The following is a 22,840-nucleotide window of genomic DNA, read 5'->3' on the forward strand; positions in this document are numbered from 1 at the left end:
AAGCTCCGGCCAGAGGGAAGCCTCTCCAACTGAGGGTGTAGATGGTGGTGGGGGGGTCGCCAACGACAGCCAGTGTCTTCTTTCTGGTTGCCTCGTGGAACAGACTACTCAAATGTGCCTGTGGGTCGACCAATTACTTTGCCGGCTGTGCTTACTATTCTGGTCAGTTTGCTTTTGCTCCTCACACTCAGATGACCAGACTGTCATATTGAGGATGAGGATGCTCCCCACCAAGCTGCTGTACACCCTCTCCAGAACATCCTGGTTGACCCCAAACCCCTTTAATTTCCTGATTAAGAACAGACGTTGCCTTGCTTTTTAAAATACACACTCTGCATTCTCTGTAAAACTCAGCCTGTTATCATTTTATGTCCCTAGGTATTTAAAACACTCAACCACCTCTACTGGTTGGTCGTTCAGAGAGAGTGATTGGGGACAGTTGTTGCCATTGATGATCAGCGCCTTTGTCTTTTCCACATTGATGTGGAGGAAACTTGACCGGGCACCATTCTTGAAGGTTGTTGGTCTGTTTAGTCCCCATCTGACGTAGCATCTTTTAAAAAGATTCCTACCAGAGCCACGTCATCCGTGTACTTAAGAAGGCTTACATTGTTTCCTCTGCTCTTCGTCTCGTTAGTGTAGATAGAGAACAACCAGGGTGAAAGGACACACCCCTGGGACACACCCCTGTGTTCAGGGTCAGTTCATCAGCGAGGGCCCCATTCATGGGGACCCTCTGTGGGTGGTCAGTTAAAAAAGTCCTCGATCCAATTTTCATGTATTTTTTTTGCATACAATATACCTCAGTATTTGTATGATTTATTTTATACAGTCTCTTCTTGCTCATCTTTATCATGACTGCCAATCATTTTGGACCTGACCGTGTTTATTATTTGGGGCGGCAGGGTAGCCTAGTGATTAGAGCGTTGGACTAGTAACCGAAAGGTTGCAAGTTCAAATCCCCGAGCTGACAAGGTACAAATCAGTCGTTCTGCCCCTGAACAGGCAGTTAACCCACTGTTCCTAGGCCGTCATTGAAAATAAGAATTTGTTCTTAACTGACTTGCCTAGTAAAATAAATAAAATTTTGAAGGCTAAAAAGTGAACAAAATGATTTAATATATTGTATAAATCAATAGAAACAAAGAAGGCTATTAAAATACTTATTTTTTACTAGTATAATGTCTGTCCTTCAGTTTTATGTCATCGTTGTCAACGCCTTCAAAATCACAAGTACCTCGAGCATTCCCTCCAGTGGAAAACTGTTATCGGGGGAGGGGTATATGTTCAATAAAATGATTAGCTAATCACACCCTTTTAGTATGTCTTCAAATTGAGGATTCCATTGATCATTTGGTGTCTAAATCCAAAGTGTCACTTTCGTGTTGCTCAATTTAAATGAAGGGAAATAACAATGTGAGCAGAATGATTCATCATATCACTTTAGTAAATCATTTTTAAAAAGTTAATGACCTTATGTAACTGATGTGAAATGGCTAGCTAGTTAGCGGTGGTGCGCGCTCATAGCGTTCCAATCGGTGACGTCACTCGCTCTGAGGCCTTGGAGTAGTTGCTCCCCTTGCTCTGCAAGGGCCGTGGCTTTTGTGGCGCGATGGGTAATGATGCTTCGTGGGTGTCAGTTGATGTGTGCATAGGGTCCCTGGTTCAAGCCCAGGTTGAGGCGAGGAGAGGGACGGAAGCTATACTGTTACACTTACATTTGACCATCTGTGGCCTCCACTTAAGAAAATCCTCAATAACCTAACATTTCTCATGGGTGTTACCATCATCGGTGTTACTACTCCTACTGGTGACACAATGTTATCATAAAGGTCCAAATGATTTAAAGTCATTAATATTAATACTGGTTGATTTAGAATGGGAAGGTGTACCTAAATACATTTAAATAACTACAAAGTCAGGAATAACCATATGATTATATTGACATTAGTAGGACCTGATCCTAGATCAGCACTTCTACTCTGAGACCTTTGTGAATATGGGCCCAGAAACACAAGTGGTCCTGGACTCACAAAAGGACTGGGTTGCTGGTATCCCAGGGTGAGAGTATGAATGATTTCTCTGTTGCTATAGAGATGGGCTTTGGATTCCAGGATGTAAAGGCCCTTGTGGAGGTCGACGGTGAAAGTCTCCTGGAGAAGGAGGCTCTGTAGAAAGTTCTGGAACGGCTGTCTGTTAACGGGATGGGAGGGGGAATTATAACTTTATTTTTTTTGTCAGGATTTACAATGCAATTTAACCATCATTCTTCATCCTCATCACCATTCTTATCATCAAGTTATATTCAATCACACTCATAAAGAGCACCAGTAAGTGGATACATACCGAAGGAGTAGCAACGCTCTCTTCTGATAAATCTGTTTGTCCTTCCTGAGCTCCTCCACTCCACCCTCTAACTCCAACTCCATAGACGGGCGTTTGGGCTCTGATAAGGTCATCTTCATCATCACCATCCTCTTCCTTAAATTCTGCAATGAGTCATACGCCATGGTGATGTGCTTATGTTAGACATGCCCCCCAAAAACTGTAGCTTAAAAAAAGATTGCTAAAAAATATGAGTGGTTGATGACTGTCAATTCTTCTTGTATGACACTAGCTAACTTAATCCCTGTGAAATGGTGTTCATTTCAAGCCTCACCCCTCCTTCAGTGGAGGCTGGTGGGAGGAGCTATAGGAGGACAGCCTCATTGTAATGTCTGGAATGAAATAAAGGGAGCGGAGTCAAATGTGGTTTCCATATGTTTGATGTGTTTGATACCATTCCATTCCAGCCACGACAATGAGCCCGTCCTCCTATAGCACCGCCCACCAGCCTCCTCTGCCCTCCTGAATCGTCAACCATAAATCAACAAATGATTGCCCAGAAAATATGACTGGTTGATAACTGCCAAAAACAAATTAGCATGTGACACTATCGAGCTTTACTCACTTACTGTACGCACACAGTGCACATGCTAATCCTCACACTTCATCCTCTCCGCCTACCTTGTCCAGGGTAGTGAGTCCTGCGGTGAGGCTGAGGTTGTGTTTGCCATAGCTGGAGGCCAGCTGCAGGGTCCTGCCCTGCTTGCTGTTCTCCAGGGAGAGGTCTCCCCTCACGGCAGGGCTCCACACAGAGCTGATGGTGCAGGAGGCCTTCAGACCCTGTTTAGCCACCATAACCCAGCCAACTGCCTGGAACACAACAGAGCCGGCACAAAAATCGCTCTTAGGGTATGGGTTTCTACATGGAACCTTTTCTCACAAGAACTGGCGAATACAGGTATGGCCCAAACTTGATGACTGTGTCTAGAGATGTAGCCAGTCCAGTAAGGTATCCCTTTGCTTTGATATAAATGCTATTGTTGAATATGTCAGAGACTAGCAGGAAGCTTCATACTTTGAGGTATGTGACAGCGGGTGTGTAGAGGTGTAGGCGGGCCTCTCTGTCCTTGCTTCTGTCTCTGTAATAGCCCTCCAGCACGAGGCTACGGACAGTCAGCCACTTGCGGGCAGTGAGTTCAGAGGTCAACTGGTAGGTGTGGCGCTGGGGCTGACTCAGCTTGTGCGTGGTGTGCATGTAGAGCCAGGGAGTGTCCATGTTGAACATACCTGGAGACAGCACACTCACAGTTACACATGCGGACGGCCACGCATAGAGACACACTCACAGTTACACATGCGGACGGCCACGCATAGAGACACACACACAGTTACACATGCGGACGGCCACGCATAGAGACACACACACACACATGACTTTGCATACGACAGCAAATAATGCCCTTCAAATCTTTCATTACCTTCCCAATTTCTGAACATGGCTTTGGAGGTGTCTTTCCAGTGTAGTCCGGCCACCAGAGGCATCTGGTCGTTGTAGTTCACTTTGAGGTGGGTGCTGCTCTCGGCCCCCCTCTGCCTCAGGTGAGAGTGCATGAGCTGGGTCTTGTAGTTCAGCCGCTTGTCAGGGACCTGCAGACTGAACTGGAGGAAACGTTGGGTGGCATATTGTATAGTGGTGAATTACATAGTTTGTTTGTTATTGCTGAATGTACATAAGAGACCTGCCCAAGGACAAGCCGCTCATAATCTCAAAGTACAAACACACCAAAAACACGAGGCATTTATCACTCGACTACTCTAGATGGCAGAAACTCTCAATTGTCATTAATTGCGTTAAATTGTCCCCTGATGATTGAGGTAGAGAATAAGAGATGATAGATACGATAGATAGAGATAGCACAACTTCTATTATCACTATTTCTATCTCCAGGGCGCAAACAATGCAGTATGTTACTTGCTGTATTCATTATGGTAAGCCTGATGATATCATATCACAAGATCCTATACATTACATTACATTTACATTTAAGATCTCTTATACCTTACAGTCATATGACACAGTGGAACAGCCACTTTACAATAGTGCATCTAAATCTTTTTAGGGGGGGGGGGTGAGAAGGATTACTTACCCTATCCTATACCACAGTCATAGAACTAGACGTACTAGATAGTAGATCAATAGAGATAAACCTGTGGTGTGTACCTCCAGGGCATAGCTGGTAAGGTTGTGTCTGGACTGGTTCCTGAAGGACTGGCTGAGGAGGAGGCGGTGCTTGTTGTTGATCTCGTCCCAGTGTTTCCCATAGCTCACATCCACACTGGACTTGGTGTGGCTGGGACTCTCCTCGTGTCTCAGCTGCACCTGGAAGAATAGAGAGGGATAGGATGAGTGGTGAGAGGAAAGGATCCTATTCTAGTCTATTCTATTCTATTCCTATCCTTTGACAACTTGAGTAACTAGTGAGTAGATGGTGCATGGCTCCAATGGCTCGGTCAGAGCATAATGTTTGCAACACCATTAACAACAGATAATGAATGAAAGCGCCTAAACATTTGAGTCCTGCCCAACCAGGTACTGTAAGCCTATGAGGTAACAATTCGAACAAACCTAAAACACAGTGTGATATTAAACACGTCCTTGCGGTTACCAATGGTTACCTTGTGGTTGATGTGGGCTGTGGTAGAGCAGTAGAACTCGTGTTCAGCCCTCATGCGGTACGTCTGGTTGGGCTCCCTGTCACTCCTCAGGCTCTGGGACGTGTGGCACTCCTGACGCAAGTGTCGGGAGTCCTCTGTGGAAGGTCAAAGTTAAGCAAACCCCAAAGTGACAGATAGTGGCTTTCAGACCGGAGCTCCACCGTGTGCCTTAGAGAGGCTGCATGGCAAAGTACCACTCACCTCGTAGGCCGTATTTGAGCCTCAGTGCAGAGCTCCACAGTGGGCCCTTCTGCTCCATCAGCCCTAGAATCCTGCTGCCCACCACTCCAGGCAGAAGGAGCTCCGCCTCCACTGAGTACTGTCTCCGCCCATCATCCAGCCTCCTCTCCAAAACCACTGTGGATAGCCAACCAATAATGATGGCTTTACTATGACTTTACAGTAACAGGCTTATAAAACACTCAATAGACAGTATTGGATCAAGTATTCAATAGTCTATAACCTGAGAAGGAGGCAGCTTCTCTGAACACATTCTTCAGAGTGGCAGACAGGCTGGTCTTTCTGCCCAGTCCACGAGTGACATTAGCAGAGAGGATCATGGGAAGGCTTTCCGCACCCACTTTGGCCTCTAGATGATAACGCAGCCTTTGCTCTGAGAGGAGGGTCTGGGAGTCAATCAGTCCCTGTGGTAACCAAATGTACCATGTGATATAAACATTGATAGTGACAACCGCATTGTTTACTTTGATACCTGCATTGTTGGGTTTAGAGCTTGCAAGGCATTTCACTGCACTCGTGCCCATGACATTAAAACTTGAAACTTGAAAAAATGTTAATGGTTGATTCAGGATGCGCCACAAGACAACAAAATCTCCCAGGCTCCTCCTTACCATGATGTAATACTGATGAACGTTGTCGATCAGAAGCTCAAGTTGACCGGTCCATATGTTCCTCACTTGGTCAAGTTGCCCTGACAAAACAACCCCATTGGTGTCAAGTTTTGCAATCGCAAAGTCAAGTCAGTTTAAGATCATTGTATCTCGTTCAGAACTGGGTTCAAATAGAAATGGAAATGTTTCGCATACTTTAAATCGTTTGCTTGAGCCTGCCAGATGGGTATAATTATCACTTTTGCGACCATTCTACGAGTTTGATTGTGCCAAACAAGCGAAGCTGAAGCACTTGAAATATTTCAAATACTACTTGAACCCAGGTCTGAACTCGTTCCCTAAGGTTGACCCTGGAAGAGGATGAAAATAGCAATGATCTGTTTAAATACGCTGAATCTAGTTCCCTACCCTGGATGGTGAGGGTCTTAAGTGGGTGGGTCATCTTGAGGAGCAGCCTGTGGTGGGGGCTGAGGGCCAAGTCCAGAGACATGTCCCTGGGGATGGAGGACTGGGGGGTGGCCAGGAGGAGGTGGAGGGAGGCCTCTCTGGGGAGCCAGGAGCCACTCTGAAACATAGAGGAACAACATGATCATTCATCACTTATATGAATTGCCTTTCCATTACAGATGCTATAATTTCTGGTAATAATGTGTTGGAATAATGTGGTGGAATAATGTATAGTAATTGCAGACCTGGGTTCAAATAATATTTTGCATTTGAGTGGGCCAGATAGGCTGGGTTTCCACTTTTGGGACTACTCCATTTGTTCCATTGTGCCAGGCAAGCTCAATGAAGCACATATTGAAATCTCAAATACTATTTGAACACAGGTCTGTGTAGTTGTCATGGCACCCGTGCCCAAGGTTAACAAAGTGTTATTATCTTTTAACAGAGCAGGACAATCAGCAGGACGTTTAGCAGATGAATAGGTTGGATTGACAGTACCTGCGTCAACAGAGAGTATGCTGCCTCTAGTAGGTACTGATGAAGGCCTCTGTCTAGCTTCAGTAGCCTGAGGGAGAGGTGCACAGGGCCGGGAGGGAGGAAGGTAAGCCCCGTAGAGGATAAAGGGTAGGAGACATTGGAGCACAGCTGCCACCCCACCATCTTAGACCCTGGGAGAGAATGACAAAATGGCTGCTCATCCTCTTACTTCAATATACAAAATAGTGGACATCTTTAAGATAGAATCTAGGCAAGCATTGGCGATAAATACTGGTCTCAGATCAACTAATATCGTTGAGTTATTTCATCCGAAAGGAACTTACTTTACATCCACATACGGCATGACACTAGAATCTTTGCATAAATAGTCTAATTACACACAATTATTTCCAGTAAGGACTTGGACATTTCCAGCCTTGACCTTAGATACCACCCTTGAGCTTTGCTGGGATGAACTCACAGGCCTTTGGCGTGCAGGTGGTCCTCTCCACACGACTCTTGGAGCCTCTCATCTCCTCTCGGTGGTCTCCGTTTACATGGTACATTCTGGAGCTGTGGCACGCAGGGAGACATTGAAAATCAATCAAGTCATTGAATTGGAATTTCATTTGGCTAAATGGAATGTGGTTTTGGCCCCAACCTAGTTACCTAACCAACGAATACAACTAGAAAAGTTACATTTACTGAAGATAATGTGTGTGCTTGTCTAAAAATGAAAATGTAAAATAACAGCAGTGTTCTTTCAGCAAGAACACTAGTCACAGGTCCTCTCACCTGAGAGAGACTATATCCATGAGGTCTTCAGGTGTGTTGAGGGCCACTCTCAGGCCGTGGCCCTCCTGGAGATGCACACTCCCATCCAGACTGCTGGAGGTCCTGAGCTCTGTGGCCCACTCCACCCCAGCCCGACCCAGGCCCCCATCCACCCCCATCCGGGCCGACAGGCCCACATAGGCACTGTGGGAAGAGAAAAATACCATTATATGGGAACGAAACTGAGGGACATTCCCACAGTGTGCAAAAAGTACAGAGATCTTCACAAAAATGACATTATTATTTCAAATACTTAGTATGCCACTAAGTGGTGATCGCTGCTTGGCTGAAACACAGTCATTGGTGAAACACGAACCAGGAATAAGAAAATGAGGAGGCCGTCAGATCCAAAATGGATACCAACTTACTTGGGCTTGATGTGACCTGCCAGTGAGAAGTGGGACCAGTCTCTGTAGTTGGCACTGCCCTTGAGGTGCAGGGAGAGGAGGGAGGTCATGTTGATGCCCAATCTAATGGGTAAGCCTGACAGAGAGGGCAGGACCAACTCCTCTGTCATCAACACTGCCCTGTGGTGGAGCTGCACCTCCTGACCCTATTATACCAAGAAGAGGAAAACATGAAACTAATGCGTATGAGATTTGCTTAAAGGTAACAGACTAGAAAGATATTACAAAGGATTTCATCAAACTACATTCCTCTGAGATTATCATATGGAGTCCTACCCTGTATGAGTCCCACAGCACCACTATCGCAGAGGTCAGAGGTCACAATCACATACCTTCAGCAGTCTGACGGCAAGCCCGGCCATACTGAGTGACAGCTCCTTTATCTGAGAGTAGAGGTCAGCACAGGTCACCACGCTCAACTCATTCCCAAACACTTTGACACCAAGCCAACAACGTGGTCTGGCCTCCTCCAGTCTCCCTCCTGAGAACTACAATAAAAACATCAATCATTGAGAAGCTATTTACATCTACAATCGGAGGGAAGTGACCCATTATTTAGGCTACACTATGAAACCATCAGATGTTGGTCATCTCCTAATGTAATTCTCTAACTTAAACGTGCAAAAATAGAATTGGCTCATAGGCTAGCTAGGCTTAGACAGGCTAATGAATGTAGCAATGGTTAAACATTGCTGTGAAAGTCTCACCATAGTCCTGGCCTGGCTGAGGTAACCGTAGTTACTAGGTGAACAACCAGAGCTGTCTCTTTCCCCAGCTTGTCTCCTTCTCCGCTCCTTTATCTGTCCTTTATTTCCTTCCCCTGCTTTTCTTCGTCTTCTCTCCTTCCTCGGAGACATCTTTCCATCGTCCTCTTCCTCCCGAGTTGTCGGCTCCTCATCAGGAGAAGTTGATTTGTGGCCAAAAATGTGTTTCAGAAGAGGTTCAATGTTTTCCACGCGAAGATCGACCTGTGGAGGAGAGCAAAGGCAATTTGATTTCCCGTTGTCCATTTGATTTGATTCACATACAGCGCCTGGTCCTCAGATATGCTCTCTCGGTGATTCAACGCTTCCGAGCATTGGGGAAAAGCAGAAGATTCCCTTCAAAAAAACGTATTCAGTTGCTCACAGAATGAAAACGATGAGATATGATCGAGCCACTCACCTCAAGCAGATTGAAAGCTCTTCCGTGGATGTAGACGGTCAGGTTAGCCATGGCATAGCGCGGCACAACGGACTTGGAAGAGAAAACCAAGGCTGCCTCCATATTTGCAACTCCAAATCCTGAGACACAACAAAAAAAAAAACACTTCCTGTATTATTTTGCTCTTCAAAAAGGACAACCAAGTGCAAAATGTAATCACTTCTGAAACAACTATCACTGCGAGTAACTGAAGAGGGTTATCGTAAAAAGACAAAAGATACCCTTTCACGGGTAACTTGCTGTACATTATAACATATGTGTGAACCATATTAGCACATTCATGCAATGTTGTTGATGTTACCACACAGGTACAGTGCCTTCAGAAAGTATTCATACCCCTTGACCTAATTCACATTTTGTTGTGTTACAGCCTGAAATCAAAATGGATTTAAAAAAAAATATATATATATATTCTCACCCATCTACACACAATGCCCCATAATCACAAAGTGAAATCATGTTTTTAGACATTTTTGCAAATTTATTGAAAATGAAATAGAGAAATATCTCTATTTTATCTCTATACATGTTAGAATCACCTTTGGCAGTGATTACAGCTGTGAGTCTTTCTGGGTACATAGATTTTCAAGACGATTTATGTCAAAACTGTAACTAGGCCACTCAGGAACATTCAATGTCGTCTTGGTAAGCAACCCCAGTGTATATTTGGCCTTGTGTCTTAGGTTATTGTCTTTCTGAAAGGTGAATTTGTCTCCCAGTGTCTGTTGGAAAGCAGACTGAACCAGGTTTTCCACTAGGATTTTGCCAGTGCTTAGCTCTATTCCATGTATTTTTATCCTAAATAACTCCCTAGTCCTTGCCCATGACAAGCATACCCATAACATGATACAGCCACCACTATGTTGAAAATATAAAGATTGGTACTCAGTGAAGTATTGTGTTGTACTTGCTCCAAACATAACGCTTTGGATCCAGGACATAAAGTTAATTTGTTCGCCATATTTTTTGCAGTTTTACTTTAGTGCCTTATTGCAAACAGGATGCATGTTTTGTAATATTCTTATACTGTACAGGCTTCCTTCTTGTCACTCTGCCATTTAGTTTGGTATTGTGGAGTAACTACAATGTTGTTGATCCATCCTCCATGTTCTCCTATCACAGCCATTACACTCTGTAACTGTTTTAAAGTCACCTTTGACCTCATGGTGAAATCCCTGAGCGGTTTCCTTCCTCTCCGACAAGGAAGGTTAGGAAGGACGCCTATCTCTTTTGTAGTGACTGGGTGTATTGATACGCCATCCATACCCAAGTGTAGTTAATAACTTCACCATGCTCAAAGGGATATTCAATGCCTGCTTTTTTTATACCCATCTACCAATAGGTGCCCTTCTTTGCGAGGCGTTGGAAAACCTCCCTGGTCTTTGTGGTTGAATCTGTGTTTGAAATCCGCTGCTCAACTGAGGCACCATACAGATAATTGCATGTGTGGATAACAGAGATGAGGTAGTCATTCATCATGTTAAATACTATTATTGCACACAGAGTGAGTCCATGCAACTTATTATGTGACTTGTTAAGCAGAATTGTACTCCTGGATGTATTTAGGCTTGCCAAGGCAAAGAGGTTGAACACTTATTGACTCAAGACATTTCAGCTTTACATTTTATTATTCATTTGTAAACATTTCTAAAAACAAAATTCCACTTTGATCTTATGGGATATTGTGTGTAGGACAGTGACACAAAATCTCAATTCAACACATTTTAAATTCAGGCTATAAACACACCAGAATGTGGAAAAAAAGTCAAGGGTGTGAATACTTTCTAAAAGGCACTGTAATAAGAGGAACTTAATGTAAATTACCTGAGTCTGTAGTGTAGTCTGAATAAGACGAGTATTTCCAGGGTTCAGCCTCAAAGTCTTTGGTGATGATGTCATCAGGCAGTGCCTCCATCAGGGCCTGCTTCACGGGGTCCTCAGTTCTCAGGACCTGGGTCAGGTGACTCCACACAAAAGAGCCCACTGAGAATGAAATTCAAAAGCAATCATCAATATATCAATCAGCATAACATCTTACTTGTAGGATGTGTAGGTGGAGTCATTTAGAATCTCTCAGAGTAAGTGAACCTGTATGGCTGATGCCAATTTGCTCCCTATCTCTGCTCTTTGGCCCTACACCATCAATGTTTGTGGTTCTGAAGGGTCTGTATAGGTATAAGCGGTGTAGAGGTGGAGCTTTTAACATATTGCTTCCACCTTACAGATTTGCAAAAACTGAAGGGTCTAGACTACACTTTTAGAAAAAAATGTGCTATCCAGTTCTTAATTTGAGCAGCATCCTGCCAGAACAGGATCTGGCACCTCTCAGTTTTGGACTGTTTAGTTCAGGAACCCATTTGCCAGAATCCGGTACCTCTTGTAGCATGAACAATTATCTTCACTTTTTGCAATGTAAAAATGTGAATAAAAGCAATCAGAGTTCATTCAAGTTGACTCCTCTCCTGGCTGCTCCCAAAAAAATGTCATGTGAAAATGTGCCTGATATTATAAGAATTGATTTGTGTTGGGCCCGCCCAGGGTTTAAGGTATGGTTAACATTGTCGCCCATATAGACCAACGAGTGGCCATTACTGTGTATCTCTCACAGAGCTAGAACGTGGTTCACTTTCTATGATCTCTCTCTCCCTCTCCCTCTCTCCCTCTCCCTCTCTCTCCCTCCCTCTCTCTCCCTCTCTCTCCCTCCCTCTCTCTCCCTCTCCCTCCCTCTCCCTCTCCCCTCTCTCTCCCTCCCTCTCTCTCCCTCTCTCTCCCTCTCTCTCTCTCCCTCTCTCTCCCTCTCTCTCTCTCCCTCTCCCTCCCTCTCTCCCTCCCCCTCTCTCTCCTTCTCCCTCCCCCTCCCTCCCTCTCCCTCTCTCTCCCTCTCCCTCTCCCTCTCCCTCTCCCTCCCTCTCCCTCTCTCACCCTCCCTCTCCCTCTCCTCTCTCTCTCTCTCCCTCTCCCCTCTCTCTCTCTCCCTCTCCCTCCCTTCTCCCTGTATGCTTCTCCTCTCCATCTCCCTCCCTCCCTCTCCTCTCTCTCTCTCTCTCCTCCCTCTCTCTCCCCTCCCTCTCTCTCTCCCCTCCCTCTCCTCTCCCTCTCTCTCCCTCTCCCTCTCCCTCTCCCTCTCCCTCCCTCTCCCCCTCTCTCCCTCCCTCTCCCTCTCCCTCCCTCCCCTCTCCCTCTCTCTCTCCTCTCCCTCCCTCCTCCCTCCCTCTCTCTCTCCCTCTCCCTCCCTCTCCCTCTCCCTCCCTCCCTCCTCTCCCTCTCTCCCTCTCTCTCCCTCCCTCTCCCTCTCTCCTCCCTCCCTCTCTCTCTCTCTCTCCCTCTCTCTCTCCCTCTCCCTCTCTCCTCTCCCTCCCTCCCTCCCCCCTCTCTCCCTCTCCCTCCCTCTCCCTCCCCTCCCTCTCTCTCCCTCTCTCTCCTCTCCCTCTCCCTCTCCCTCCCCTCTCCCTCTCTCTATGCTTCTCCTCTATGCTTCTCCTCTATGCTTCTCCTCTATGCTTCTCCTCTATGCTTCTCCTCTATGCTTCTCCCTCTATGCTTCTCCTCTATGCTTCTCCTCTATGCTTCTCCCTCTATGCTTCTCCTCTATGCTTCTCCTCTATGCTTCTCCTCTATGCTTCTCCTCTATGCTTCTCCTCTATGCTTCTCCTCTATGCTTCTCCTCTATGCTTCTCCTCTATGCTTCTCCTCTATGCTTCTCCTCTATGCTAGTACGCAAACGCGATGATAATCCATGCAATGCCTCCCTCCCCTCTCCCTCTCTCTCCCTCTCTCCCTCTCCCTCCCTCCTCCCTCTCCCTCCTCTCTCTCTTTCTCCCCTCTCTCTCCCTCTCTCTCCTCTCCCTCTCCCTCTCCCTCCCTCCCTCCTCTCTCTCTCTCTCTCTCCCTCCCTCTCCCTCTCCCTCTCCCTCCCTCTCCCTCTCTCTCCCTCCTCTCCCTCTCCCTCCCTCTCCCCTCCCTCTCTCCCTCTCTCTCTCCCCTCCCTCCCTCTCCCTCCTCTCCCTCTCCCTCTCTCTCTCTCTCCCTCCCCTCCTCTCTCCCTCTCTCCCTCCTCTCTCCCTCCCTCTCTCCTCTCTCCCTCTCCCTCTCTCTCTCTCTCTCTCTCTCCCTCTCCCTCTCCCTCCCTCTTTATTATAAAGGTGATTTATTTTTCATGCTTTCCAGGACCACAGAGTCTCCTAAGTCACTCTCCTCTCTGGCTCACGTTTTGTTCCGGCACCTTGCAATTTACAAATGAAGCACTGGTGCAATCTAGGACCTAAAATAGAATCGTATGAGGATTCTACATGGAACCCTAAAGGGTTCTACGTGGAACCAAAAAGTCCCTATGGGGGAGCGCCGAAGAACCCTTTTGGAACCCTTTTTTCCCAAACCTTGGCTGGAGGTCTCATGGCTCAGAGTCGTCTTCACTGCTCGAAGCACTTCGGGGTCAGGGCAGTGCATTATCTGCTGGTATGCAGCGATCCTGACCTCCACCTCCTCCTGGTGGTCACGGTAGAGCCGCAGCACAGACCCCCTCTGGAGAAGCAAAGAGCGGTCAGTCACAGACCCCTCGCCCCGAGGTCACCTCAATATCCCCACAACGTCAGCGTGAATCCACGTGAAGAGATCCTTCTGATTACAGAATGAACCACAGGAGGCTGCTGAGGGGAGGACGGCTCATAATAATGGCCGGAACGGCGCGAATGGAATGGCACCAAACACACAGAAAATATGTATTTGCTACCATTCCACTTACTTCCCTCCAGTCATTCCCACGGGCCCATCCTTCCAAATTAAGGTGCAACCAACCTCCTGTGGTATGAACAGTATACCGACTGAATTGTTTTAGTACAGGATATTTCACACAATTCAAGTCAAATGTATTCAAGTCAAATGTATTCAAGTCAAATGTATTCAAGTCAAATCATGTTTGAACTGCAAAGTCCTCTTGGACAGTAAAGTATTGTCTTGTCCCTTCCATGGGACCTCTGCTACTTGAAATGATTAAATCAATCAAGGCTTTATTCCGTGAGACACGGTTTCTCAGCTTATTCCAATTCAACACAAACCAGGCTCCAGAAGAAAACAAAATCCTATTTCTAAACCTTGAAGTGAGGGAAAACAGTTCTTTGTTTTAAAGTTCAGTTCGATCCCAGAGGTTATCCCTAGAAACGTGACCATTATCTGCCATCCTACTCACGTCAGCATTGCAGGGGATGCGTCTGAAAGCTTGTAGGGCAGTGAGTCTCAGCTCCAGAGGGGTGGAATGGCTCTGTATACAGAGGTTTAGCTGAGGGATGAGAGCTGAAGCAGCCAAGCCTGCATTTCCCACTGCTTTCAATGCGTAGAGCAGCTGTAGGATGAATCATCACTTTACATCATCATCATCATCATCATCATCCTGCTTATTGCTGCTATCTTTATCATCATCAGCAGAAGCAGCAGCCATTGAGATGCTCAGGTTCAGGAGCCAGGTCAAGTATGAACCACGCAATACACACTGTAATATCACATTTTAAATACAGCATAATCACCAGACGGTGATAAAAACTCCAATACCAGCACTCAATCATAATCTGTGTATATGGAGTCAAATCTAATTCTGTGTCTGGGTACCTCTGTTTTGTCTCCTCCACAGCCCTCTCCCAGGGTGTCTTTCAGTGCCTGTATGAAGCTCTGGACCTGGGGGATGAGACTACAGGGAGACTGGCTCCTCCGACATAGCAGGTGGACCAGGGAAGAACCAGTCAACAGGGCCTTGGTCCATACCTCAGGTGTCTTCAGCAACGCCTGAGAGAAAAGGAGAGGGAATAACAACGGCCTTATACTATGGGCCCATTATGTTTGTATGTTTATCTCTGGTTATGTGTTTAATGGGTGACGCCAAAGCACGCGTTGTTGGATGGGACCTCAACAGTGTCGCGGAGTAAAGGTGTCGGTTGAGTTTCCCGCGACGATTTTGAATCATATGTCGAACACCTATGTTGAACATTCTCAGCCATATCATTCAATATAATAAAATCGGTACAGTATCTAAACCTCTGTTTTTGTTCAACCCAAAGTCAATATCCCCACAGAACGTCCCTTCAGACCTACGTACGTTGACGGAGCCGACGATGTGTGGTGAGGGGTGAGGGATGAGGGCGATGGTGGTGAGGAAAGAGTGGGCCCGCTCCTGCTCTATCTCCTCGTCCCGGATGAGGTCTGTTAAGAGGGCGATGCATTCCTCTGAGCCACACGCTGGTAGGCCGTCCAAGAGAGGCTGCCTGCAACGACGAGCACAGTCAACAGAGTAATCAACTTCCGGGAATGGACAGCACCGATTCAGTCACATATTCCCACTTCAGGGGGACTTTCTAAATAATGATTCATCAAAAGCGTCATTTCATTGATATACACGATATGTCCAGTGTCCTTGGGTGAGTCATAACGGAAGCGCTTCGTGACTAAAGAACAATGAAACTAATCTCAGCTACATCGAAGAATATGGCAGAGAGGACACCGTTTTGATTTTGCCTGTAGTTTCAATCAACCTGGGGATGACTAGCAAGTTGTTTCAGGGAGGAGCTATAGACGCAAAGATGGCTGCTGTCCCACAGACAGACTCCTCTCTGTCCATACCCTGCCCCAGAGCTGTGTATTTTTCTCATTAGGGAAACCATAAATAAGCGTTCCACTGCCTCTATTGCATTAAAACGCTGGTACAAGGCTTGACAAGAATCAGCCCAGTCAGTATATTGTAGGGCCGTGTTCAGTAGGGAGGAAACGTTTTGAAACCGAATGAAAACGGGAGGTACTGTCCACGAAGAACACATGTGTACATTTTACACGGCAAAGCATTTTTTTTATAGTGTGCCCTACATAACACAACCCAGGATACATTTAGGAGAGAACAGTGGCTGAAGGGAACTGACCAGTCGTTACGGCACTTGAAGGAGGCGTCGTGCCACAGTGTTCTGAGCTGAGGCAGGGACAGGGCTCTCAGTTGAAAGGCCAAGTGCAGGAACAGCTCTGACACCTACATACAGGGAAGACAATATGAAATATGAAATGTTTTTCCTGAATAATAATGTTTTTCCTGAACTTAAAGAATTGTCTGGAGCATTATTGACATAAATGTAGCATCCCAATACATGTCAAAAATCCCTCCTTCCTTTAAATTTCTTTGTGCTAAATCTCATGAAAATACAACTTTTTGAAACTGAATGACCATACGACAGGGAACTTCCAATTAACATGCCTAAATTTGGGAAGCTGCAGCCAGGGTTATGATTTCATAAGAGCGGGACAGCGACAGACCCAAAACAGAACCAGTCTCATTGATTTTATCAATCATCTGATAGCCAAAAAGTAATCATCATTTCAAAGAGAGAGAGCGAGAGGGGCTGACAGGATGCCAGGTTGGCCCCTTTTTAAATGCCCACCCCTATCTAAACAGGTAGTCATGACGATTGCCAGATTGGGTTTGACTGAGCTCCTGTGTAAGAGCTGAGGAAAAAGAGGGAAAGGTCCCAGGGAGAGCCAAACCACAGCACACAAACACAAACAAGCCAAATTTGGTTTGGCAGGGAACACACTACTGAAGGAACGACCTCTGAACTTGGGAAGGGATTTTTCACCTTTATGCAAGTAAATATAACCTTGGAGTACTTAATTATATGTATTACATTTGGTTTATTACATCGCTACAGTGTTGGCATTGCCATAATTATATGATAAATGTAACCCAAAATGTTAAAGTAAAGAGAGTATTTAATCAATGAAAACAAGTGTATCCTTCTATCCTTGGGACCAGCTGTCATTCTTGCCTCACAACATGTGGCGTAAACATTAGTGACTTTGTGGTAAATAAATACAGATGTTTGTCTGAAGCGTTGTATGAAACCATCGCTCATAGGTTCCTTACAGGGGAACGTATATATCTTTACTCAATGAAGACAAATAATGGTATAATAATGATTTATGATGTTGTTTAGTTCTAAATGTTTTTTTCTCATAATCCTGGACTATCATACCATCATCTTATTACGTTTGAAATCGCAACAAATAATCTGCTCAAACCCCAACCAAGACTTCTCAAAAGCCGCAAAATGAATTCTCAGACGACCCAAAGACTCCTAGATGCCCTGACAGACTCCCTCCACCTGCCCAAGGAAAAATCTGTTAACCACCTAACCGAGGATCTAAATGTAACATTGCGTAATACCGTAGATGCAGTCGCACCTCTAAAAACAAAAAACAAGAAATTAGTTCCCTGGTATACAGAAAATATCTGTAAATTGGAACGTAAATGGTGCTGCACCAAACTGGAAGTCTTCCGACTAGCTTGGAAAGACAGTACCGTGCAAAAACAAAGAGCCCTCACGGCTGCTTGGTCAACATACTTTCCCAACCTGATTGAGGAGAATAAAACAATCCCCCCAAAATGTATACTGTCGCAAAGCTAACTAAAAAGCAGCATTCCACAAGTAAGGATGGCCTTCACTTCAGCAGTGATGAATTCACAAACTTCTTCAACGAAAAGATCCTGGTCATTAGAAAGCAAATGAAGGACTCCTCTTTGAATCTGAGTATTTCTCCAAAACTCACTTGTCCTGAGTCTGCACCGAACTGTGAGAACCGAGGATCAATGGAGACACTCAAGTTTTGTAATCCTGTATCTCTTGACACATTCACGAAAATAGTCATGGCATCTAAATCTTCCAGCTGTCTACTGGACCCTATTCCAACTAAACTACTGAAATAGCTACTTCCTGTGCTTGCCCCTCCTATGTTGAACACAATAAATGGCTCCCTATCCTCCGAATGTGTACCAAACTCACTAAAAGTGGCAGTAAGAAAGCCTCTCCTGAAAAAACCAAACTATCACCTAAATCGAATCTCCCTTTCCTCCATTTTTTTTGGGTTGAAAAAGCGCAGCAACTCACTGTCTTCCTGAAGACAGATAATGTATACGAAACACTCTGGTCTGGTTTTAGACCCCATCATAGTACTGAGACGGCACTCGTGAAGGTAGTAAATGACCTTTTAATGGCGTCAGACCAAGGCTCTACATCTGTCCTCGTGCTCTTAGACCTTAGTGCCGCTTTTGACCCCACTTGATCACCATTCTTTTGGAGAGATTAGAAACCCTAATTGGTCTACTCTACATGGAAAAGTTCTTGCCTATTTAGATCTTATCTGTCGGAAAGATATCAGTTCGTCGGAAACATATAATTTAGTCTCTGTGGATGGTTTGTCCTCTGACAAATCAATTGTACGTTTCGGGGTTCCGTTTTAGGACCACTATTGTTTTCACTACTTATTCTATCTCTTGGTGATGTCATTCGGGAAAACAATGTCAACTTTCACTGCTATGCGGACAACACACAGCTGTACATTTTTAGGAAACATGGGGAAGCCCCAAATTTGTCTACCCTTGGAAGCCTGTGTTTCAGACATAAGGAAGTGGATGGCGGAAAATGTTTTACTTTTACACTCTGACAAAACAGAGATGCTAGTTCTAGATCCCTAGAGATCTGCTGTTTGATCTGACAATTAATCTGATGGTTGTACAGTCGTCTCAAATAAAACTGAAAGACCTCAGCGTTACTCTGGACTCTGATCTCTCTTTTGACGAACATATCAAGAATATTTTAATGGCAGCATTTTTCTATCTTCGTAACACTGCGAAATATCCTAAACTTTTTGTCCAAAAATAATGCAGAAAAGATAATCCATGCTTTTGTCACTTCTAGATTAGACTACAGCAATGCTCTATTCTCAGGCTACCCGGATAAAGCACTAAATTAACTTCAGCTAGTGCTATAATCTTGACTAGAACCATTTCAATCATATTACTCCAATGCTAGCCTCTCTATACTGGCTTCCTGTAAAGGCTAGGGCTGATTTCAAGGTTTTACTGCTAACCTACATAGCATTACATGGGCTTGCTCCTATCTCTCCGATTTGTTCCTGTGGTACATGCTGTAAATACACGTACACTACTTTCACAAGACCCAGGACTCCTTATTGTCCCTACAATTTCTAAGCAAACAAGCTGGAGGCAGGGCTTTCTCCTATAGAGCTCAATTTTTATGGAATGGTCTGCATATCCATGTGAGAGACGCAAACTTGGTCTCGACCTTTAAGTCTTTACTGAAGATTCATCTCTTCAGTAGGTCCTATGATTGAGTGTAGTCACTGCCAGAAGAGGACTGGCCACCCCACATAGCCTGGTTCCTCTCTAGGTTTCTTCCTAGGTTTTGGCCTTTCTAGGGAGTTTTTCCTAGCCACTGTGCTTCTACACCTGCATTGTTTGCTGTTTGGGGTTTTAGGCTGGGTTTCTGTACAGCACTTTGAGATATCAGCTGATGTACGAAGGGCTATATAAATCCATTTGTTTTGATTTGATTTAGTCTGGCCTGGGGGTGCGAAGGTGAACGGCAAGGCACCGGAGTGACAAACCGCCCTTGGTGTCTCTGCCTGGCCGGCTCCCCTCTCTGCACTTGGATTCTCTGCCTCTGAGACCCTGTTTCACTAGTGCTTTTCCATGCCGTCCCTAGGAGGGATTGAGTCACTGACGTGATCTTCCTGTCTGGTTTTAAGCCGCCTCGGACTCGTGCGGTGGAGGAGATCTTTGTGGGCTATTCTCAGCCTTGTCTCAGCGTAGTAAGTTGGTGGTCTGTTGATATCCCTTTAGTGGTGTGGGGGCTCTGCTTTGGCAAAGTGGGTGGGGTTATATCCTGCCTGGTTGGCCCTGTCCGGGTGTATCGTCGAACAGGGCCACAGTGTCCCCCGACCCCCCTGTCTCAGCCTCCAGTATCTAAGCTCCAATAGTCAATGTGCCTGGGCCCAGGGTCAGTCTGTCCTATCTGGTGAAATTCTCCTGTCTTATATGGTGTCCTGTGTGAACTTAAGTATGCTCCCTCTAATTCTCCCATCTCTCTCTCTCTCTCTCTCTCTCTCTCTCTCTCTCTCTCTCTCTCTCTCTCCCTCTCCCTCTCCCTCTCCCTCTCCCTCTCCCCTCCCTCTCCCTCTCCCTCTCTCTACCGCACCTGGTGTCTCAGCCTCTGAACGCTTGCTAAGCCAACTGACATTTATTCCTGACTGACATTCCTGACATTTATTCCAACTGGCCGATCTTCTAGGAAAAAACGTTTTGAACGGTCATCCAACTCGAATTCCAAGTGGGAAACTCTTCCGACTTTTTGACCTGAAGATCACTGACGTGGTGACTTGACCTCGCCGCCCATCAGATGCAGGTACCATCAGTCCAGCAAAATAAAAAAGCAAACGATTTCAATTCATGCTCCACAGTGCCTCACACGTGCTGAACCAACTGATCTATTTTGTTATCAAAGCTCGGGTTTTGAAATACAATATGGTCTGATTAACAACATTGGCAGGCCAATCATATAGCCAATATGCTGTGATGTGTATTAGGCCTACAGCCCAAACCTCATTCCTACAAAACTGTTTCTGTGAGGTTAATGTAAAAAAATAAAAAAAATCTGAGCAGTAGATCTTAGCGTGCTTTTCGACTGCGAAAGTGATCTTGACTTAGAAAAGTTTGGTGACCACTGCTCTACAACCACAGTGATTATTGTTTGACCCTGCTGGTCATCTATGAACGTTTGAACACCTTGAAGAACAATCTGACCTTAATGTACTCTTATAATCTCCACCTGGCACAACCAGAAGAGGACTGGCCATCCCTCAGAGCCTGGTTCCTCTCTAGGTTTCTTCCTGAGTTCCTGCCTTTTCTAGGATGCTTTTCCTAGCCTAGGGTTTCTGTATAAGCACGTTGTGACATCTGCTGATTTAAAAAGGGCTTTATAAATAAATATGATTGATTGACTATAATGCATTGTAAGACTAGTCATAAGCGTGAATTACTCCCTTATGATGTCTTGGAAAATTGGGGTCCTACCTGTTGCTGGTCAGAGGTAAGACCACACAGCTTCCTAACGGTGTCCGTGGCCTCTTGGGGGGAGGACGTCCTGCCTCGGACTTGGCCTTCAGCCCCCTCCTCCACAAACTGGAGGTCACTCAGGACACCTGGACCCAGTGTATCTGAGGGAGGGACAATATCATTGAAATGAATATCATATTATTGACAGAGTGGGGCCTAAATGGCAAAGTTAAATTCATTTGAATAAAAGTTAGACCTTTCAGCCTCTCAATTTGAATGGCTGAGATAATTACATTCTCAAATAATGATTGAGAATGTATTTAAGGTTTGCAACAGCCATAGTGGTACTAGCAGTAGTAGTCTTAGTAGTGTGATGAAAGTAACATCAATATGATTGCTTCCTAGCTAATAGAAGTGTAGTAGTAATAGTTTATTTAGGTAGCATTAGCTTTTACACAGACACACACTACAACACCTTGATGTCAGACGGGTACACAGTGACACAGTCATTCAGGTAAACTACAGTATAGCCTATACTCAGCCAGTCCTGAGGAGGGAATCAGAATACACACCCACTCCTGAGGGTGTGCCTTTCTGGGCTCTGAGCAGCGTAAGGGTAGAGACGGTCTGGGTCTTCACCACTCCTGTTGACCCTGACAATGGTACCATGGAGATGATCTCTGTGCAGTTGACCTCCTCCATCACTGTAGTCCCATGCCGCTGGGTACATTGGAGTTTGGAGTCCACTGTCTGAAGTGGACATAAGAGATAGGAACACCCCTTGGTAAAAGTGGAAGTGTTAACTGGCTTGAGGTTACACAAGATACTGGTGGAAGGTACGGCATTTTGCTTATTTGACACAAATGGTTCAGCCTGAGTCCCATATCTGTTTGTGCTGTCTACTCGATTGCTGTCATTGTCACGCCATGACAGCAATGGAGTTGGCAAGACAGCACAAAACGATCTGGGACTCAGGCTACCAATTTTTAGATCCATCCGAAACCTACTGACAATCTAACAGATCCGTTACCAACCAAACTTTCACTAGAAGGTTTCCAAGTCACAGAAATGGGCATTAGTCCCTCGCACTTCTGGATTTCATTTTGCACTGCATGTCCCAATATCAATGCAAGAGAAAGACATCAGTGATTGGTTGTGACTATGGTAACCATTGACTGTTCCATGTTGGGGGGGGTGGTAGAAGATCTCACCGTGTCCTCTCTCAGAGGGGTGGAATTGGGCCAGAAGTAAGCCAGTCGGTCCTGTTGACACTGCCTGAGGTTCCTCGTCTTCACCAGTAGAGGCCCTCTCCTCTCATACTTACTCGTGCAGGTCCCGTACAGATCCGTCTGAAGAATTGACACGGGACGGGAAAAAGGCAGAGGATTTTCCAATGTACAATATGGTATGAAGACCTGGTGTCCAAACTAGGTTCTGGAGAGCTACTGGATGTGCAGGCTTTTGTTCCAGCCCAGCTGTGACACACTTGATCCAAATCATGAATGAATCATGGTACTCAATGCAGATCATAATTACTTAGTTAACTGGGTTAGTGCTGGGCTGGAACAAAAGCCTGCACTCACAGTAGCCGTGCAGAACAGGCTTTGGACACCACTGCAACATGTCGTCCCCCTACTGCAAATACTAACCTAAGTGTTTCATGCATGGCCTATCCTGCTATTACTCATATTGGGAGAAGGATC

The 22,840-nt window shown here is 45.5% G+C and overlaps 1 protein-coding gene across 1 annotated transcript in view; it reads right to left on the reverse strand.

Annotated features, from left to right (window-relative positions):
* LOC118402350 (uncharacterized) overlaps positions 1–22,840 on the reverse strand; it is a 66,363-nt gene that overhangs the window by 41,590 nt on the left and 1,933 nt on the right. Inside the window, exons 6-32 of the mRNA XM_052477365.1 lie at positions 22,349–22,486; positions 21,710–21,887; positions 21,156–21,298; positions 16,159–16,262; positions 15,345–15,510; positions 14,861–15,034; positions 14,445–14,597; positions 13,636–13,780; positions 11,084–11,242; positions 9,221–9,339; positions 8,764–9,024; positions 8,389–8,544; positions 8,018–8,202; positions 7,611–7,793; positions 7,297–7,388; positions 6,837–7,006; positions 6,300–6,456; positions 5,892–5,971; positions 5,504–5,684; positions 5,242–5,397; positions 5,002–5,135; positions 4,547–4,705; positions 3,804–3,984; positions 3,401–3,612; positions 3,007–3,195; positions 2,347–2,489; positions 2,034–2,193 (exon numbers count right to left, since the gene is read on the reverse strand). Of these exons, the coding sequence (XP_052333325.1) occupies positions 2,034–2,193; positions 2,347–2,489; positions 3,007–3,195; positions 3,401–3,612; positions 3,804–3,984; positions 4,547–4,705; positions 5,002–5,135; positions 5,242–5,397; positions 5,504–5,684; positions 5,892–5,971; positions 6,300–6,456; positions 6,837–7,006; positions 7,297–7,388; positions 7,611–7,793; positions 8,018–8,202; positions 8,389–8,544; positions 8,764–9,024; positions 9,221–9,339; positions 11,084–11,242; positions 13,636–13,780; positions 14,445–14,597; positions 14,861–15,034; positions 15,345–15,510; positions 16,159–16,262; positions 21,156–21,298; positions 21,710–21,887; positions 22,349–22,486 (4,278 nt within the window). The remainder of the gene's footprint in view (positions 1–2,033; positions 2,194–2,346; positions 2,490–3,006; positions 3,196–3,400; positions 3,613–3,803; positions 3,985–4,546; positions 4,706–5,001; positions 5,136–5,241; positions 5,398–5,503; positions 5,685–5,891; positions 5,972–6,299; positions 6,457–6,836; positions 7,007–7,296; positions 7,389–7,610; positions 7,794–8,017; positions 8,203–8,388; positions 8,545–8,763; positions 9,025–9,220; positions 9,340–11,083; positions 11,243–13,635; positions 13,781–14,444; positions 14,598–14,860; positions 15,035–15,344; positions 15,511–16,158; positions 16,263–21,155; positions 21,299–21,709; positions 21,888–22,348; positions 22,487–22,840) is intronic.

This window comes from Oncorhynchus keta, chromosome 23, assembly GCF_023373465.1.
Source record: "Oncorhynchus keta strain PuntledgeMale-10-30-2019 chromosome 23, Oket_V2, whole genome shotgun sequence".
Classification (NCBI taxonomy): domain Eukaryota; kingdom Metazoa; phylum Chordata; class Actinopteri; order Salmoniformes; family Salmonidae; genus Oncorhynchus; species Oncorhynchus keta.